The 19,693-nt window shown below is 45.4% G+C and overlaps 1 protein-coding gene across 18 annotated transcripts in view; it reads right to left on the reverse strand.

Moving 5' to 3' along the window:
- Positions 1-7,528: 7,528 nt before the first annotated feature.
- The window catches only part of SVIL (supervillin), a 153,463-nt gene continuing 141,298 nt past the window's right edge, over positions 7,529-19,693 (reverse strand). For all 18 annotated transcript variants that reach the window (XM_057733352.1, XM_057733335.1, XM_057733338.1 and 15 more), the window contains 8 exons: positions 18,683-18,788; positions 17,861-18,068; positions 16,557-16,690; positions 13,646-13,801; positions 11,951-12,094; positions 10,541-10,665; positions 8,612-8,767; positions 7,529-8,512 (listed from right to left, as the gene is read on the reverse strand). In XM_057733352.1, coding sequence (XP_057589335.1) covers positions 8,426-8,512; positions 8,612-8,767; positions 10,541-10,665; positions 11,951-12,094; positions 13,646-13,801; positions 16,557-16,690; positions 17,861-18,068; positions 18,683-18,788 — 1,116 coding nt within the window. In that variant the 3' untranslated portion in view covers positions 7,529-8,425. The remainder of the gene's footprint in view (positions 8,513-8,611; positions 8,768-10,540; positions 10,666-11,950; positions 12,095-13,645; positions 13,802-16,556; positions 16,691-17,860; positions 18,069-18,682; positions 18,789-19,693) is intronic.

Below are 19,693 nucleotides of genomic sequence, written 5' to 3' on the forward strand. Positions count from 1 at the left end.
GAGTTTATTTTTGTATATAGTGTTAGGGAGTGTTCTAATTTTGTAGGTTATAGTTTTTTTTTTTAATCCAGTCTGCCATGCTTAGTCTTTTGATTAGAACATTTAGTTCATTGACATTTAAGGTAATGATTGATAGATATGTATTTATTGACATTGACATTTTAAACTTTGTTTTCCCATTGATTTTATATTTCTTCTTGTCCCTGTCCTTTTATTTTTGTTTTTCCTGTTGTGGTTTGATGATTTTCTTTTTTCTTATACTTATATTCTTTTCTTTTTGGTTTTTGTGAATATATTTTATGTTTTTGACTTGTGGTTACCCTGTTTTTCAAGTATGTTAACCCCTTCCTATAGCTACTTGCCTTACACTGGCAGTCATATAGGCTCAAACACATTCTAGGGCAAAAAAATTTACATTCTCGTACCCTCCTCCCCCATGTTTTATGATGCTGTTGTCCTCGTTTACACCTTCATGGTCATCCTTTTGCTGTTTGTTGTGGTTATCATCACTTCCACGGAAATTTTTTGATTTGATTTTTGTGTTTTTAATTTGTGCACTGGATCATTTAAGTGATTTGATTTCCAACTGTGATTTTCTCTATCATGTAGATTCTTCTTTTCCATTTAGAGAAGACCTTTCAATGTTTCCTTTCAAACAGGTTTAGTATTGCTGTATTCTTTTAGTTTTGGCTTGTCTGAGAAATTCTTTTTCTCTCCTTCTATTCTTGATGATAATCTTGTGGGGTAGAGTACCCTAGGTTGCAGATGTTTCCCTATCAGAACTTGGAATATATCTTGCCACTACCTTCTGGCCTGCAATATTTCTGTAGAGAAGTCAGCTGATAACCTTATACAGGTTCCCTTGTAATTAACTCTGTTTTTCTCTTGCTGCCTTTAGAATCCTCTCTCTAACTTTGGCCATTTTTATTATAATATGTCTTGGTGTAGGTCTGTTTGGGTTTATCTTGTTTGGGATCCTCTGTGCTTCCTCTACCTGGATATCTATTTTCTTCTTTAGGTTTGGGAAGTTTTCAGCCATAATTTCTTCAAATACATTTTTGATCCCCTTTTCTCTTTCTTCCCCTTCTGGAATCCCTATTACACATACATTGGCACACTTTATATTATCCCATAGGCCTCTCATATTGCTTTCATTTTTTTTTTTTTTTCATTTAGCTTTCTGTCTGCTGTCCTGATTAGATGATTTCCATTATTCTATCTTCCAGGTCACTTATTCTTTCTTCTGCATTATTCATCGTGCTGTACATTGCCTTTAGCTCAGCTTTCATCTCTGCAAATGAGTTTTCTAATTTTTTTGTTTCCTCTTTATATTTTCTAGTTCCTTTTTACAGTAATCTGCATTTCTCTCAATAGCCTTTCTTAATCTCTTCAGTATTTTCATTATCTTCTTTTGAAATCGGTGTCTATTAGACTGAAGAGGTCTGCTTCATTTATTGTTTGTTCTCTCTGGGGAATTCTCTTGGTCTTTTAACTGGTCGTGGTTCCTCCATTTCTTCATTGTATTCTTGTATTTCTCCTACTCTGTGAGTTCAGTAGAAGCAGTTATCTGCTGTGGTCTTGGAGGGCTGTTTATCTGTGGGAGCGACCCTGTGTAGCTTGCATGGATTTAATATGTTTGGTAGGAGGGCTGTTTTTAGTATGGGTGCCTGTCACCTACTTCCTCAGCATGTGCTGGTCATTATCCCCTTGGTAGGGGGTGTGCAGGTACGGTGGGTGGTGCCCAGTCCTGGCGTTCTCGGCAGCAGTGGTGGCTCAGAGGTGCCCCTGGAGCATGCAGTGGGAGCAGAGGCAGCTTGTGACCACTCCTGGAGGCAGTGGAGGTGGTGTCCTGCCCTCTGTGAGCTCGCACATAGGGAAAGTGGCTACAATCCAGGTCCTACCCCCCAAGCAATGGTGCCTGGCCTCTAGGATGGCCCATGCTTCCTCTGCTTACACCCTCACTTGAGGTCGCAGCTAGATCCCAGCCAGCCTAGGCTGTTTCTGCACAGCCAACCCAAGTCCTCTTTCCAGATCTGATCTCCAAAGCCTGAGTTCCAGTACCCAGCCCCCACCTGCACCCACAGAGGCATGTGTCAGGCTGGGAAGTGTAGGGTGGCAGCGCTGACTGTCAGTGCAGTTCTCCCTCTGCTCTGGCTGCTGTGTTCTCCTTTGAGGCTTTGAAGTTCCCCCTCTGTCCTGGGCGATCTCCCCGCCTATGAGGGGGCTTCCCAGGGTGCAGGAAGCTTTCCTTTTCCACAGCTGTCTCACAGGGGCGCAGGTCCCATCCCGATTCTTTTCTCAGTTTCTTTTTTTCCTACTTGGTTATGTGGAGATCTTCTTGTCCTTTCAGCAGCCTGAGGTGTTTGGCCAGCGTTCAGTAGATATTCGATGAGACTCGTCTCACATGTAGGTGTATTTTTGGTGTATTTGTGAGAGGAGATGAACTCCACATCTTACTCCTCCACCGCCTTGATGTCTCCCCTCTGCACTGACTTTTTATAAGTAAAGGAGGAAGAAAAGTAGGCATTTTTCTTTGGGTCAAATACTGTACCAATATATTCAATTTTCCATTATTTCAATTTTCAACTCAATTTTCCCTTATTTGCATCTGAATCATTACCTTGACCTTGTTATTGTCCCCCCTGAGCCTTACTAGTCACTCACTGCACTGCTGATCTGCTCTGCACGGATGCCTGACTCTGGCTCTGAGATCAAGAAAGTTCTCTGAGGGACTTCCCTGGTGGTCCAGTGGTTAGGACTCTCTGTGCAGGGGTCACAGGTTTGATCCCTGGTCAGTGAACTAAGATCCCACAAACTGTTCAACACGCCCCCCCTGCCCCCCCCGCCCCAAAAAAATGGGGCTTTGAAAACCAATCCCCAAATCCTCCCTCTGGGACCTGGCTGGATGCCACCCACCCTCTGTGAGGAGCATTGAATGGCGGCAGGGTGGGGATTGCAGGGCCTAGGCCCCCACAACTGCTGATCTGGGCCTGCACACTGTGCCCCACGTGACCACAGAAGCTCACACACACCAGGATCAACATCCAAGGGCCAGCGTCTGAGCCCTGCTGTTGATGGGAGAATTAACATGCCAAAGAACAAATGCAATTTTTCTCTTGAAAAAAAAAAACAAAACACGAACATACATCTCTATGTTAGTTGATGTAAAGAAAATCTAGAATATAAATCGAACTACTGAAGGACCTGTATGTGGGAACTGGTGAGGAAGATGCTGTCCTTGACCAAGCTTCAGTCAGGCTCCTCTGAGCCTGTCCTTGGGTGTGGCCTTCAAGTCAGGCCCACTTGTAGCAAGAGGCCCACGTGTAGATTTAGCCAGATCCCCACCCTTGATGTCTGATCACCCTCCACCATCTCCCAGGTGGTGTCTGATCACTCTTAGCAAGAGTCCTCTCTTGTCCGTTTGGCCAGATCCCCCTTTACACTGTTTCCTCTTAGTGATTCTTCATCCACTGATACTCACCTCCATCTCTGCTTCTACATTATAAATTCCTACTCTTCCTTGGTACCTAGAGTTGAGCCCAATCTCTCTCCCCTTCAGCAGTGGCCCCTGTACCTATTGTGATCATCCTGAATAACGTCTGCCTGTCTTTTTTTTTTTTTTTTTTCTATTTGGCCACACCTCATGGTTCATGGGATCTTAGTTCCCTGACCAGGTATTGAACCCGGACCCCCAGTGGTGGAAGCGCCAAGCCCTAACCACTGGACCAAAAGGGAATTCCCTGCCTTCCTGTCTTGATGAGTGTCATGAATGATTATTTCTTTAACAGCAAGAACAGCTATGATTTTTAATCCCTAAATTATATATCCTTCTAATGTTTGCATTTTTCACATAGGTGTTATTTAAAACAGCTTTCTCATGGTATTATATGCCGTAAAATACACCTACGTAAGTGTACAATTCAGTACATTTTTGTGCTTTTACAGACTTGTGCAGCCACCACCACAATCCAGCTTTGGAATGTTTCCATCAACCCTCCCCACCCCAAAGTTCCCTTGTGCTCATCCCCAGTCAGTCTTCACTCCCATCTCCATCTGCCACTGATCTGTCTGAACAGATTTACCTTTTCTGGAAATTCCATATAAATGGAATTGAACACTATATGGCCGTTTGTGTCTGGCTTTTTTCACTGAATGATATTTCTTCTCCTCCCCCCCACCCCCTCGATTATTTATTTCCTTACTTGCCTATTTCTTTAATTTTATTGAAGTTTAGTTGATTTACAATGTTGTGGGCTTGTAAACATTTTATTGGAGTATCGTTGATTTACAATGTTGTGTTTCAGGTGTACAGCAAAGTGATTCAGTTATACACATACATATATTCATTCTTTCTCATGTTCTTTTCCCATATAGGTTATCACAGAATATTGAGTAGAGTTCCCTGTGCTATACAGTAGGTCCATGTTGGTTATCTATTATATATATATAGTAGTGTGTTGTGTGTTCATCCCAAGCTCCTGATTTATCCCTCCCCACCCACTCTTCCCTTTGGTAACCATAAGTTTGTTTTCAATATTTGTAAGTCTGTTTCTGTTTTGTAAATAAGTTCATTTGTATCATTTTTTTAGATTCTGCATATAAGTGATATCATATATTTGTCTTTCTCTGACTTACTTCACTTAGTATGATATCTAGATCTATCATGTTGCTGCAAATGGCATCATTTCTTTTTTTTTTTTTATGGCTGAGTAATATTCCATTGTTTATATGTACATCTTTCTTATCCCTTCATCTCTCAATGGACATTTAGGTTGCTTCCATGTCTTGGCTATTCTAAATAGTGCTGCTATGAACATAGGGGTTCACTGTCTTTTCGAATTATGGTTTTGTCCAGATGTATGCCCAGGAGCAGGAGTGCTGGATCATATGGTAGCTCTATTTTTAGTTTTTTAAGGAACCTCCATATGTTCTCCTTAGTGGCTGTACCAATTTACATTCCCACCAACAGTCCACATCTTCTCCAGCATTTGTTATTTGTAGACTTTTTAATGATGGCCATTCTGACTGATGTGAGGTAGTACTTCATTATAGTTTTGATTTGCATTTCTCTGATAATTAGTGATGACGAGAATCTTTTCATGTGCCTGATGGCCATCTGTATGTCCTCTTTGGAGAAATGTCTATTTAGATCTTCTGCCCATATTTTTGATTGGGTTGTTTGTTTTTCTGACCTAGACCTGAATGAGCTGTTTGTATGTTTTGGAGATTAATCCCTTGTGGGTTGCTTCATTTGCAATATTTTCTCCCATTCTGTGGGTTTTCTTTTTGTTGTGTTAATTTCTGCTTACAGCAAAGTGATTCAGTTATACATATAGATATTTTCATATTCTTTTCACTGTGGTTTATCACAGGATATTGAATATAGTTCCCTGTGCTATACAGTAGGAACCTGGTTTATTCCTCATATATAATACTTTGCATCTGCTAATCCCAAACTCCCGGTCCTTGAATGTTTTTGCAGCCCATGCACATTGCAGTGTGGATCAGTACTTTGTTACCTTTCCTGTTGGATAGTATTTCCATGGATGTACTGTTTTGTTTATCCATTTCTCAGTCAATGGACAGGTGGATTGTTTACAGGTTTGGGTTGATGTTGCCATGAACACTTGTGTACAAGTCTCTGTGTAGACAGACTGTTACTTTTATAATCAGAAGGAAAGAAAAACAAAAGTGAAGGACCAAAACAGATTCTCAAAGCTGTTTCTGGAATGCATCTCCTTTTACCAAAATGGGAGCTCTGCAACAAGTGGGGCTGAAATAAGGAGAAAGCAAAGTGGGCTCCTGAGCAGTCTTTCCCTGACCTTGACCCGGGCACAGGCCAAGAGAAACATATTGGGGTGATGGTTCCTCTCCTCTGAAACCTACTTATATTCCTGTGGTTCTTCCAGAGCCTCAGGACACACGAAACATCTCATCTCCACCCAGACATCTGTTCCCCTCTTTAAAAGTCCTTTAATTCAAAAGCAGCAAATGAAGAAAACACCAACTGTTTTTAATAAAAATCCCCCAGATGGTTTGCCTTGGAGTGGTGTTGGAGAAGGTGTGCAGTCCAGCTGGCTGAGTTGTGATTTAGCATGTCATGTTTTCAGGCGGGGTCCCTTCCCAGGACACAAAGGTCACGTCCTGCTATGAAGGGAAAAGGATCACAAAACCACATAAGAAAGGATCTAGTTCTTCAGGCTGGAAAGAGATTTGAGAAACAAATCAGGAAAGAGGCAAAAAGTAATTGTGAAATACAAGATGGGGCTCCCTGTTCACAGAGAAGAGGCGAGAGGCAGACGAAGTACAGCGCTGGGGGACAGCGTTTAGTACAAGTGGATATACACGGTTTTAAAGCATTCGGGACAGTTTGGGGTGATGGGTATTGCTAATGACTCATCCATCACACCTACAGCAGCTGGGAAGTTCTCAACGCAGCCCCAGTTACTTTCTGCGCATCTAAGGATCCAGGTGACTTCTTTGGACTGTCACGATGTAGGCCGCCCTGCCTGTCTCTGACACTCACTGGTCACCCTCCTGGTCTGTGTATCCTTCTCTGCTCCTCTTTGTCTACTGCCCATGGGACACACAGTCTGAACCCCTCTCTCTACTTTTCCTTCTACACTTTTTCTTTGGAAGATTCTAGCTGCTTGGGTTGAACCTGTCATTTCTAGGTGTGTGACTGTGTGCCTTAACTTCAACTCTCTTGCTTTCCCGAGTCCACTACCATGACGGTGACGTGGATGCAGCAGGGAACTAGCCCTCCTTGCCAAGAATCAGTCCCGTGAGGTTAGCAGTTAGGGTACTGATTCCTTTTCTTTAAAAAAGAGGAGATCAAGGTGGGGCGGTTCCGTGATGGCCCCATGTCACACAGTCATCAGGTAGTGGGACCAGGGGCAGGGACAGACCCCTGACCTGGTGCAGTCCTGGGGGTGCGGGAGCTCACGAGTCAGTGATGGGGTTTAAGGAAATTATGTGCTCAACTTGTGAACTAAGACCAAAACAGGGTGGTAAGGACTCGTAGCAGGGTATGTGGTCTTTGTTCAAAACCATGGATTTGGGATTTGATTGATCGACTGGAGTATAGTTGATTTACGATGTTGTGTTAGTTTCAGGTGTACAGCAAAGTGACTCAGTTATATATACACTCTTTTTCATATTCTTTTCCCTTGGACCTAGCATTTTAAGAACATAAGAGCTGGTGAGTTCTTTAAATGTTTTCTAAATACCTTATATACGCAATATTTTTTAAAAGGCACTAAGCTCTTGAATCTGAGATGCAGCTGTAGTTGAGGGTAAAGAGCTTCTGCTGAATGATGACTTGCAAAAATGTCTTCAACACAGTAATTAGAACTCATTTTATGGGCTGAATATCTATTTCATCTTAGGACCTTGTATTACATCTTGCCCTGAGCTAAATTAAAAGTTACAGCAGTTAATATTGAATGGCGAAATATTGGTACTAGGTTAACATTTACCAACACAATATTTTTCACAAAGGAACTCGATGGGAACCAATCAATTCATCGTCGTGTTTATTCTGAAGCTTTTATTTTGCAGTCTTCCATGGCCAAATGACACGTTTCATGTTTACAACAGGTATTAGAAATTGAGGGTCTTTTAAAATTTCTACTGTTTTAGAATAAAACTGTCGATAACGTTCCAAACCATTGTCAAAAAATGCAGAGCAAACTTTTCTGTATATAAACTGTACATAAAACAAGGCACTATACATTTGGGGGCGATATTAAGGTAGAAAGGTGGATCTGCACAGATTCTTAAGAGCCTAAGCCCGGAAGTATAAATTCTTTGTTCATCTTAGCACCGGAAGCAGCACTCAGAACGAGTCAGACTCATTGCTGAAGGAGACGCTCTGAACACAGGTGAAGGTACACATCGGTGGCAGAACTAATTCAACAGAAGCAACTACCTTTTAATATTATTTTGACACCAAAAAAAAAAAAACCTTAAAAGTGAATGAATACATATTGCTTTGTTAAATACATATTTGATTTATACGGTGTTTATATAAATATATATATATTTTAGAATCCACAAACTATCAAAATAACACTTTATAAAGAGAACCGCTTCAAAAAAAAATAGGCAGCGCTTAGCTGGAGCAGGAGGGCAGTGCCATAGCCCCGAGGACCCGCTGCGTAAGTGCACGTAGGGATACGGATGCCATATGAACTTTGCCTGCTGGATCGTGGAGAGCATGTTTCCAGAGTGTTCTCTGGACCATTTACAAAATACACAACTTCCAAATAAGCAGGAGAGCTGGCCACTTCAGGTTTTGAAAACATGGATGAAAATATATTTTTTAAAGTACCAGCCACCCCCCCCTACAAAGAAAACCCACATCCATTTTCCTGGTCCAACAGTATTGAAAGTGACAACAGAGGTTCCTCCAGCATCTCGTGACTCAGAACAGACCTTTTGCCTTCTTCAGGTTCACCTGCTTCCAGGCGGGCAGTGCATTGTATTCGTCCCGGGTCATGTCTAGTGCAAACTGGAAGGAGGAAAGAAACGGCCAGCGGCTGAGTGAAAGGACCCTCCGACTAGGGCGTGGTGCTCAAATACTGTCCCACCTCAAGAAGCGCTTACTTACCTCGAAGTCCTCGTCGGTGAGATAAATCTCCAGCTTCAGAGGGTCGACGCCCTCGGGCAGGGGCCTGCCTAGGAGGTCGGCCAGTGGATAAATGGTTTTACACAGCTTGGCTAAGACATCCTCCACCAGGGTGATCTGATTCGAAACTTCCGTGTCCTGGAGAAGAGGAGAGGGCAGAGAGGGGACCTCTGTGTCCCACATCTGAACACGTTTCATCACATGACTGCAGATACGCCCCCCTGACCCCTCCCCACCCAAGCCAGGAGACAAGGCTCTGAGATGCCGTCGTACCCCCCACGGCATTTCAGATAGAACAGCAAAAAAATTTAGGGACTCTCAGATGAGGGAATTATCCAGAAGACGATTAGATGTGATGTTGAGACCCCATAAGCATGCAGATAATGGACTTTGTTTACAAATATTTAAAAGCAATTCACCTTAAAAGGAATCACCCCCCCCCCACCCCCTCAGACCCCATCCTGAATAGAAAAAGGTAAGAAAACGCATCTAGAATATGCTGGGGCTGAACTGAGATTTTCTTTTTTAAACCTACTGTGTGCATTTCATCTGAACAGGTTATTCTGGGTAAATGAGCTTCCTGTGACACTCGGGAGCCCCGGGGGCTGCCTCCTTTGGGGTGGGGGCATGTGGGGGGAATGATGTGCACTCAGCACTGCACAGACTTGGGGTGAGGAGGTGGGTGGCGGAGGGGCCGCGCAGCGATCGGGGCGAGCGTTTCCTCATGTCTGTGCCTCGGCTAATTCGCTAAGAGTTAGTGGACTGTTGTGAAAATTAAAGGAGAGAACAAGTGCAAAGTGTTTGGAGCAGTGCCTGGCGCTCCTAGTGAATTCTCATCACAACGTGCCCCACTGCTCAGGACACCCCAGAGCCCCCCGCTGGCCCCCCGGGGGTCTGCAGGGAACCCAGGACGACAGCAGTGACTGATGTCCTTGAACGCGGACTGCAGCAGCGGGGCTCGTAACCCCTAGAGCTCTGAGCTGTCCTGGGTCACATGTTCATCGTGGACAGAGCCACCTCGCCGTCCCTGTCGGCTCCCAGGCGGCCTGAGCCCCCACCTGTGAAGATCAAGTCCATTGGGCTCCAGAGAGTGCTTAGGATCCCCCGTGGAGACTAAACAAGCCCTCTCTGTGGTCAAGCAGCAGCGCACTTTTGCTGCTGGTTTAAATGTATCCAGACCTCCTATCAAATACCCCCACGTCATCTCCCTCAGGTAAGTGGCCCTCCTCCTGCTCAGGAAGAAACTCCGAACGGGACAAACCTCTCTCCCACCAAACCAAAAACACCCTTGGGCTTGCTATTGTGAGCAATGTTCAAAGCTCTTCCATTAAGAAATTCTGCGTAGCGGCAGTAAGCCGCCTCTCTTCGGTGCAGTTGGAAAGGATGACTTTCGGGCTCACAACATGTGCTAGTGAACAGAGGTTACGAGGAATGAGGAGTCGAGCCGCACCCATCAGGATGGTCTCACTACACCTTCACTCCCTAAGTTATCTGAGCAGGTAAATTCATCCCGGGTTTATTTCATGTCTCCTCTGACCCAAAGTTAAGGTCTGAGACACGGGGCCGTTTTGCGGTACCTTACGTGGACTTGGAGAAGCAATGGATTTTTAGCTAACAGGAGGAAGAGATGGCTGCTTTTATTTACGTGTCGTCTCCAAAGTAATTCAATTCACCTTTGCTTTTAAGTGTTTGGACGTAAGCACCATGTGTAGAAAATTACCAAAATATTTCCATTAACTTCTCCTTAGGCTTTTCCTCTTCTTAAGCTGATTCTACATAGACTGGTTAACATGTTGTGAACAAGAAAACATGTTCCCACGTGAAAATGCGATTGCCGGCTTCTCCCCAGGTGAAGTCCCCCCCACAGTCCAAAAGGCGGGGAGCCCCTCGATGGGGAAGGGGCGTGCTCACCATTTCCGTGATTTCTGCAATGTCTTCTCTGTGCTCCCAGCTGGGGAACATGTTGGTGAAGGTCAGGGGCTCCAGACCAGCGTGGATGAGGTAAGACTTGGGGGGCGGCTTCTTGAGGTTTTTTCCTGTGGTCACACAGAAGGCAGCCGTCACAGACCTGGCGTGGCCCCGAAGGCCCTGGCGTTCTCTCATCTCCCCTGAAATCTTTTCTTTATTTGCATCCCTTGACTTCAGGCGTAAAGTGGAAGTTATGAGTAGCTGATAACCCCCACCCAAAGATGTTAACATAAAATGTTAATTTCGTACATATGACTGTGCATAAAATTGCATGGACTCGACCTGACTTTAAACTTCCTGAACCAAACAGAAGACTTCTGGGCTCCTGGATGGGAGAAAAGAAAGCCTCCCCCCGTGGCGTCCAGGTGGGACCTTCCCCTCCTCCTGGACTCACCTGCGAAGTATTCCTCCAGCTTCCTAACCCAGCCTTGAGTTCAACTAATGACAGCCTTTTAGAAGCTACTTTTGCTTAAACGTTTGGTGGGAAGTTGAGTAAGTCATTTATTATGAAAGAGCTTTTCAAGAGAAAGTGGACTGTACATACTTGGTAATATTAATCAAAGAAATCTTAAAAATTCAGATAAATTCACCACTGGCATCTTTATAGAAAAGACCACAAATTTCAGTAGAAAAGCCAGGAGCTGACTACTGATCTTTCTTCTTAGATAAAACACTAAACATAGTAACAAATGACAGGAAGCTTGCCATTGGCCTTCCAGCCTGTTTGGGGGTGCTCTCTACTTTCTGACGGGGTGACACTCTGTGGCTGAGGCCTGGTGTCCCACAGCACGATTACTCCTGAGTGCAGGAGGGTTTTAACCGGGCCAGGCAGCTCACAACCCAGCTGTTAACCTCAAGGATGACAAGTTAGATGGCCTCATAATATAAAAGAGAAAAATGATACTCACTAAATTCTTGTAGAAGGGAGGGTGTAGGGGTGGGGGTGGGGTAAGAGGTACAAACTATTAGGTATAAAGTCAGCCACCAGGATATACTGTACAACACGGGGAAGGCAGCCAATGTTTTAGAATAACCATCACTGGAGTACAACCTTTAAAAACTGGGAATCACTACATTGTACATCTATAATTTACACAATATTCTCCATCAACTCTACTTCAATTAAAAAAAGAGAGAAAAGTGAAATCTCATTCATGCTGACAGCTGAGAACGTACTAATCGCAAAAGTAACAAGCCTCAAAAAGTTCGAGGGAAAACAGTCGGTCTCATGGCTGTCTGCAGGCTTTATCTGGGCTGGTGGTCCCCGCGGAAAGGGAAGCGTGGGCTGGGACCCTGAGCACGTGCGCAGAAGCCATCGGGCGTCCAGATGGAGGGTACCTGCCACCGCCTCACCTTGGCAGTACTGCAGCACCGTCTCCATGGCGCTTTTCCGGTCCGAGGCCCAGCGGATGCGGGCGGAGCCGGTGATCTTGTTATCGATGGGCCACCAGCCTTGCCAGAGGTACACCTCGTGGTGATTGTCAACAAGGAAAAGGGCTGCAAGGCAGAGCAGAGCAGGCAGTCAGGGACTCTGCCCCACACCTAACGGATGCCTCCCTCCCTCCCGGCCGCCTTGGTCAGTGCGAGAATCCCCTAGGCACATAAACTCAGGGCCAAAGGGAGGGTCTCCCTGAAGTCTCAGCTCTTTGAATGGTGACTCAGGAAACACCTCGAGGCAGAAAGACGGCATTGACGAGCTGGGCTCCTTCCTCCCTCTCCCCCAATTCCTTCCCCTTTTGCCCCTCCTGCAGCTGCCCTTCTGGGTCCTGGCCGGGTGCAAGAGTGCGGCAGATGATACACGTGACCACCAAGGGGTTCTCAGCACCGCTGACCCCAAAGAGCGTACGGAACACGGGGGAGAACGTCACGTTTGCCCCCGGGTCATCAGTGGTCATGCCCCACATCCGAGTGCTTTGCAGCCGATCTCAGTCCATGGCTCTTTCAGGGAGGAATGGGCTTGAGAAATCAAGGGTTGCTTCCTTTTTCTCTTCAGCAGACTGTCAGCCTGACAAGATCTTACTCCATGTGGCCAAGGGCTCTCACACCTGCCAGCTCGCCTGAGTCCTCTCCCAGCCCGCATCTCAGGATTCTGTGACAACCACGTGTCTGAAAAGCCCAGCGGAGGTTGAAGCCCCACCCCGAGGCTCCGGATGAAGGGGTGGGTATCAGTCCCTTTTAAGATACTGGCTGATATCTCCGCGGTATGACCGTGTGCACCAGTCAAGCTTTTAAGGTGGTGACCGTGGCTGCCAGGGTCTGTGAGGTTCCCGGTGCTGCTCTGGGCTCTTGTAATGTGAGCGTGGAGATGCTGTGAGGCCGGGGCAGTCGACCTCAGACTCAACTCTCTCTACAGCCCAGTCTCTGGTGACTGTGACTGTCCCAACCACAACAAGAGCACAGAGGTTCTGTCTTGAGTTGGCGGTCAAGTGGAAACAGCCCTGACCTTGGGATCAGAAGACACAGGCAAGAGCCTGGCCCTGCTGTGCAGCTTTGTATGGCAGACACTGCTCTCGGGCTCACTCCACAGATACTCCCACCCCCCCACTGCTTGGATTCTGGCAAGGTTCCCGGGCAGCTGTGGGTGGCTGTGCAACAGAACTCTGGCCAGGGGGATGTAAATGGAAGTCTGCTGGGGGTTCTGGAAAAGCTTTGTTTTATCTGGTAAAAGGGAGAGACATGGCCATCACTGCCCTTTTTCCTACTCTTCTTTCTGTTTTGAAGAGAAACATGGTGGCCGGAGCAGGGGCAGCCATCTGGCGACCATAAAGCAGCAAGATGGAGGGAAGGCCGAGAGAACAGCAGAGACTCACACCTGACACAGTTGCACTCAACCTATTTTTAACTGACGAATTTGGGTGAGTTTTTTTACACTGTAATATGTGATTGATGTCAACTTCCTTTGAGGGGAGATGTGAGGATTAAGTGAAATAATATAAGAAAGTGTACTTGGCAAATAAAAACTGCTTACTAGATGCAAAAGTAAAAAGGCTTTTTGGAAGCTGTGCTTTCTACTGACTCAGCACGACTACCCCCTTCTGTGGGCCGTACCTGGCTGCGGGGCACTGTACAGGTCTTCCTGCAGGAAGGGCATAGAATTGACCACAGAGGGGTCTCGGGCAGGATACATGAACTCCGTGGCTGAGAAATCGCCAGAGGAGCTGCTGAGGATGAACAGGCGGGGTGTGAAGTTAAAATTTCCAGGATCTTTGAAAGAAAAGAGAACAAAAGCTAAAGACAAAATATGCACCAAAGAAAATTCCAGGTGGATTGGAGAACTAATGCTAGACATGAAATGATCAAAGCATGAGTATAAAAAGAGGTAAGATTTATCTGAACTTGGAGGTGGGGAAGGGCTTTTTAATCATAACTGCAAAAGAAGTAATTCAAGGAGATTTATGCATTAACATAAAAATGAAAAATTACATTGCACAAAAAGCACCAAACAAAATGAAAACACAAACGCAAGTGATGAAATGGGAAATATGGAAACCTGTTAATAACCTTAGTAGTATATAAAGGAATATAATAATGAAATAACAAATATCTAAAAAATACGCTTAAATCACAAATACAGTATTCACCTAAAAAGAAGTACAAATGGCTAAGAAATATAGAATACAGAAATATATAGAAATATATAAAACATTTAACAGTACTTCTAATTTAAAACATTAAGTTATAACAGTGTTTAGATAGTAATTTCCACCCTCAATGTTGGCAAACAGGAAAAAGTAATAAACTAAGTGTATGCTTGTGCTCTGAAATGTACACATCTATAAATTGCTGGTGAGAGTGGAATTTGGTGCCAATGTTTGGGGGACACTTCCTCATGTGTAACTGTAAGGCTTTTATAATAACTTCAACACAGGAGATCCAGGTCTAGGAATTTACCTTAACTAGGCACGAACACAGATAATTCTTTTAAAAATTATTCACAACATTATTATTGTTAGAGAAAAAGCTCGCCAACCATAGGACACAGGTTAAGTAGAGAGTGGCAGATATACTCACAAAATACCCTGCGGCCATTAAAAGTCTAAATATTAACATAGGATTTGGCAAATTATTCAAAATAAGGGAAAAAGCAGGTTACAAAACAGGGTGTATAATGAACGCTATCCAAATTTTATTTTAAAAAGTATATATATATCACATAAAGAAATAATTCTGGTTCACATCTTTGAGAGAGATGATTATAAGGATCTTATTTTCTTTCTTAATTTCTTTGCACTTTCAAACATTTCCCGTCATCAATGTGCAGTGCAGTTAACCCTCAAACAACACAGGTTTAAACTGCACAGGTCCACCTACACATGGAGGTTTTTCAACAAATATATTGGAAAAATTTGGCATAGATTTATGACAATTTGAAAAAAACTGCAGACAAACTGAATAGCCTAGAGATATTAAAAAAATAAGAAAATTTAGGTTTGTCATGAATGCGTCAAATATATGTGGATACTAGCCTAAGGTGAGTGATATTTAATAGAAACTAACATAAAATGCATCCGTTTTCTTACTGTTTTATAGCTTTGCTTTCAAAGAATTACATTAGTGTACAGTATGCCTGCCTCTCTCTCTTGTAATTGGGAAAGCTGTGTATCAGCCTATCATTATGTGTGATTTTTATAAAAATGTAACGTTTCCAATACTTTATTATGAATATGACTAACTGCATGCCATAAACACTGTATAACCATTAGTGTATAGGCTGGGCTTCTGTGAAGCGATTGTATCAGTAACACTAGGTGATTATAAAGTAATCACATTGCTGCTTTCTTGTTATCAATGAATGAATACCTGTAAATAAATACGAATTTCTTTTTCACGTTACCTTTTCATTTTTGATGTCTAGGGTCAGTAGTACATACAACATCTATAGTGTTTTGTATCATCTAAGACAATATTGATGTAGGTACGGATAGACGTTTCATCTTGTAAACAGGTGACATAAGCTTACAGTATCCATAAACACACTAAATGTATTTTTCTTATGATTTTCTTAATAACATCTTCTTTTCCCTTGCTTACTTTATTGTAAGAATTACAGTATGTGAGACATATAACCTACAAACTGCGTCTTAACTCTTAGCTCTTAGTAAGGCTTCCGGTGACCACTGGGCTATGAGCAGGGACGTTTTGGGGGAGTTAAAAGTTATACATGGATTTTCCACGGTGGGAGCAGTTGGTCCCCAACCCCCATGTTGTTCAAGGGACCACTGTATCTTAAAAACCTCCGTCAAAGTTTGTAAAAACCGAGAGGCAGTATCATGGCGCAGTCATGAGGACACCCCACTGCTGTCCCACCCAGCCAAGCTGGTTAACCCCGCCCCCAGGCCTCAGTTTCCCCATTGGTGAACAGGGCAGCTTGTTGGGCTGTGAGCACGGAGTGAATGAACGTACAGCAGGTGTTTAGACAGTGCCTGGCTCACCCTAAACTGCGTAGTAATTGTTAGCTTTTCTTCTTATGTTATTCTGTGCGTAAATCGATCTGTATTTTGTGTATTTAAAGACAAGACTGACCCACTCTCTCATTTAAACCCCACTATTTCCCTGCACCCTGGATGCTGGCTAAACCCAAAGCATCTCATTCCAGAGCTTCACACGGGGCTCAGCTCATTTCCAGGAATGTTCCTCTCTCCTTCACCTCTCTCCAGGTCATACCTACACCTCCAAGGCTCTGGGTAAGTGCTGTATCTTCCATGCAGCCCTGTGTGATTTTTCCTGGCAGAAGAAATATTTCTAACTCTCCACCTCTGTCACCTGTACCTCTTTTCTGACACACACACTTTCCACTTGGCATCAAAATTAGGGATACACATTATTTAGCCTCCCTGTTGTGGTGTTGGCCTGAGAGGACCTGGCCTGGGTGTAACTCCTCATGTGCTGTACGGAGCACCTGCGTATAAATACGCACTGGGTGAGCTGGTGCTCGGAGGTGCTGGGGGTTAAGGCTTACCTTGGAGCATGCAGTCGTAGGCCTTCCGGTCTCTCCTCCCCAGTGCGTCCCAGAATCCCAGGGGCTCTGATCCTTCATCGCACTCGTGAATTGTCACTTTGCTGCTACTGTGCAGCCCGGCCTCCAGGGGACATCTGCATGGAGAGAGTCCGAGAGTTTTTATCAGGCCCAGGAGCGTGGGCAACACAAAATTATTCCCGACTAAATCTACAGATCAGTTCCCCAGCTCTCTCCTACTTTCCAACTAGAACAATTCTTATAATGAATGAAAACACGCTCTGTGGTATCTGAGTATGTGCGCAGCAGGGAGGGGCTGGCTTGGAATGGTGTTTGGACATGAAGCATCTCCCTTTACAGCTGTCCGCCTGCGGAAAACTCCCTCCCCTCCTGCTCTCCATGTGCGCTGAGTCACGTGTGCAGGCAGCGGGCAGCAGATCCTGACCGCACCATTTTTGTGCCCAGAGGATGGATTTTACCAGATTGCACCTGGTGGGATGTGGCCCTGGGAGACGCTTCATTTCCACTGTACGGGTGTCACCAAGGTCCTCCCAGGTCTCAGCCCGAGGAACCCCTGGGCATGTCCCCAGTGCCTGGGGGATACTGGGCTCTTTAGCTGCCTGCAGTGCCTGTGCTGCCAGGGATGCTGGGATGCGCAGCGGCAGTCCACCTGGGCAGGTGGCAGGCGGCACAGCTTCTCCCGGGCGCTCCCCTCCTTCCCCTCCCCTGGGGTGGGTCCTCACCTAGGCCTATCTCTGGGTCATGGGCACCCGTGGTGCCTGCCTGGGAGAGGAAGGGACCCCAGCATCCAATGCGCCTGCCCCAGGAATTCCTGTAACACGTTCGGGCGGCTGCCTCGTTTGGACGCTGGGAGCCGGGCCTCTGACAGTCGGACACAGCGGACGGTCTCCTGATTCTCTTTAGCTAAATGCTCTTAAACCTTCCATCGCTCTGACAAAACCAACTCTGATCCCCTAAACGACGATGTTTGAAATTTGCTCTCTTTAAACAACCAAGGACTCCACGCTGACAATTCAAAGGCCGAATCACACCTGCAAAGGAGCTGGTGGGGGTCCTATGCCTTTTACGGAGGCGGGTGAATCCTCAAAAACCAGGGGAACCCTCATAGGGGAGGTTCGGGCTGGACGTGTGTCACGTGAACTTGGACTTTCAGGGCCCTGACCGCGTGGGGCTCAGCTCCCCATGTTGAGTCTCTCTGGGCACACGGGGCATCCACGGGGACCTTGGGATCCTCAGGCCGCGCCCGGGAAGCCCTTGGGAGAGATGCTCACACACGCATCACTCACTGTTCCTTGATTTTATTGGCCGCAGTCCTTCCGACCTCCTTCGTGTGGGCCTGGGCTTTGCACCCGTGCCACAGGTAGATGAGGGCTTTGTGGACATTGAGGACGACCATGGACGTCCTGGACCTCAGGCTGCTGCAGTGACAGGCCACCTCCAGCAAGTTCCCCTCCACGGGCACTTCGCCGCGCACGCAGTACAGCCTCCACTCGCCTGCAGGGGGCACCAGCGGCACAGTTAGGACGAGGCCGTGCGGGGAGGGGGCCCTGGTGGGGAAGGCAGCCCACCGCCCCGCCTCCTTTCTGTGTCTGGAGGGGCAGGTGGCGGTGAGGGCGGCCTGCCATCTTACTGAGGCCCAGAAAGCCAGTCTTTCTGGAGTTAGAAGCAAGCTGCCCCAAGTTCACGATGCAGAAAAACCAGTTTTACGAAATTTATAAATACCTAGGTAAGTTGTAATAGGCATATTTTAAGAGGTTCTAAAGCTATGAATTTTTTTTTCTTTTTTCTTTTGGATGCTGGTCAACAAAAAACTCATCATTTAGAAGAGAAGATCACTGATATTTTTTTTCCCCTCCAGGATCCAGTTTAAGGTCCAGTCATCTTGGGGCCTCCTTTATGCAAAGTTGGATTCTGAGGGCAACTCCAGGGAAGGAAGGGGGAGGGGTATGGGCGCCCATAAAGCTGATTTATAAGGCAAACATCGGGGGGCCTTCAGTGGTAAAGCCACAGCTATATGAAGAGAGACCAATTCTAAACCCCCGCTCCTATAAAAATACCTTCCTGGAGAGGAAAAACAAAATCGAGTTCCAACAGTAAAAGTGACTCACTTTGTGTGTTTTCTTCTTCCTCCTCCCGTCTTCCCGAGTGGACCACCATCCCCCCCTGGAAACACTGCAGAAAACAGGGGGGCTCCTTGCCCTGCAGAACCTGGACCTTCCAATTTAAACACATTAGAATAAGTCATATGTGCTGGTTTTGCAGAGTCATAAAAATAACACATACCTGTTGTAGGAAATCTGAAAAATATTGAGAAGTACAAATAAGAGCCAGTGATAATATTAAGATTTACAGAACTCGAGGTATGGGAGGGGGCGGGGGGTGAAGGGGAAACTGAGACGAAGTGAGAGAGTAGCACAGACATATATATACTACCACCTGTAAAATAGTCAGTGGGAAGTTGTATAACAAAGGGAGTCCAACTCGAGGATGGAAGATGCCTTAGAGGACTGGGGCGGGGAGGGTGGGGGGGACTCGGGGGGGGGGGAGTCAAGGAAGGGAGGGAATATGGGGATATGTGTATAAAAAAAAAAATGCTTACATTAAAAAAAAAAAAAAAAAAGATTTACAGAGAACCCTGTTACAATTCTGGTGTATAGCTTTCCTGTAATACAAAGTATTTTTCAGGTATACATTTTTCCCAAATAGGATTGCTGTTTTAGACCCTGATTTTCTTCAACTGATGTTTTCCTGTCATTGCATATTCTTAACGTGAATTTTGATATTTTAATGGTATTCCGCAGTATGGATATAATGTGATTAAACTTTTTTTTTTTCAAATAAAAACAACCTCTCAGCAGTGAGAATGACTAATCACTAACTTAGTGATTCCGGGAAAAAGACCTGTCTCTTTTGCAGCCTCTGGTCCACTCACAGGGCCTGTCACTCACGGCACCTCTGTCAACGCATCTGTCAACCCATCAGCATGAGATGCACCACAGTAACAAAAATGTATGTAGGGTTGAGTCAACTGACTCTCACTTTGCCAAGACATTTTCCCTTAAACAGGAAATGGTTGACTGAGCCTGGCAGTCAGGGAGCATGGAAAAGTAGGATGCACT

Source organism: Hippopotamus amphibius, chromosome 4 (assembly GCF_030028045.1).
Source record: "Hippopotamus amphibius kiboko isolate mHipAmp2 chromosome 4, mHipAmp2.hap2, whole genome shotgun sequence".
Lineage (NCBI taxonomy): Eukaryota > Metazoa > Chordata > Mammalia > Artiodactyla > Hippopotamidae > Hippopotamus > Hippopotamus amphibius.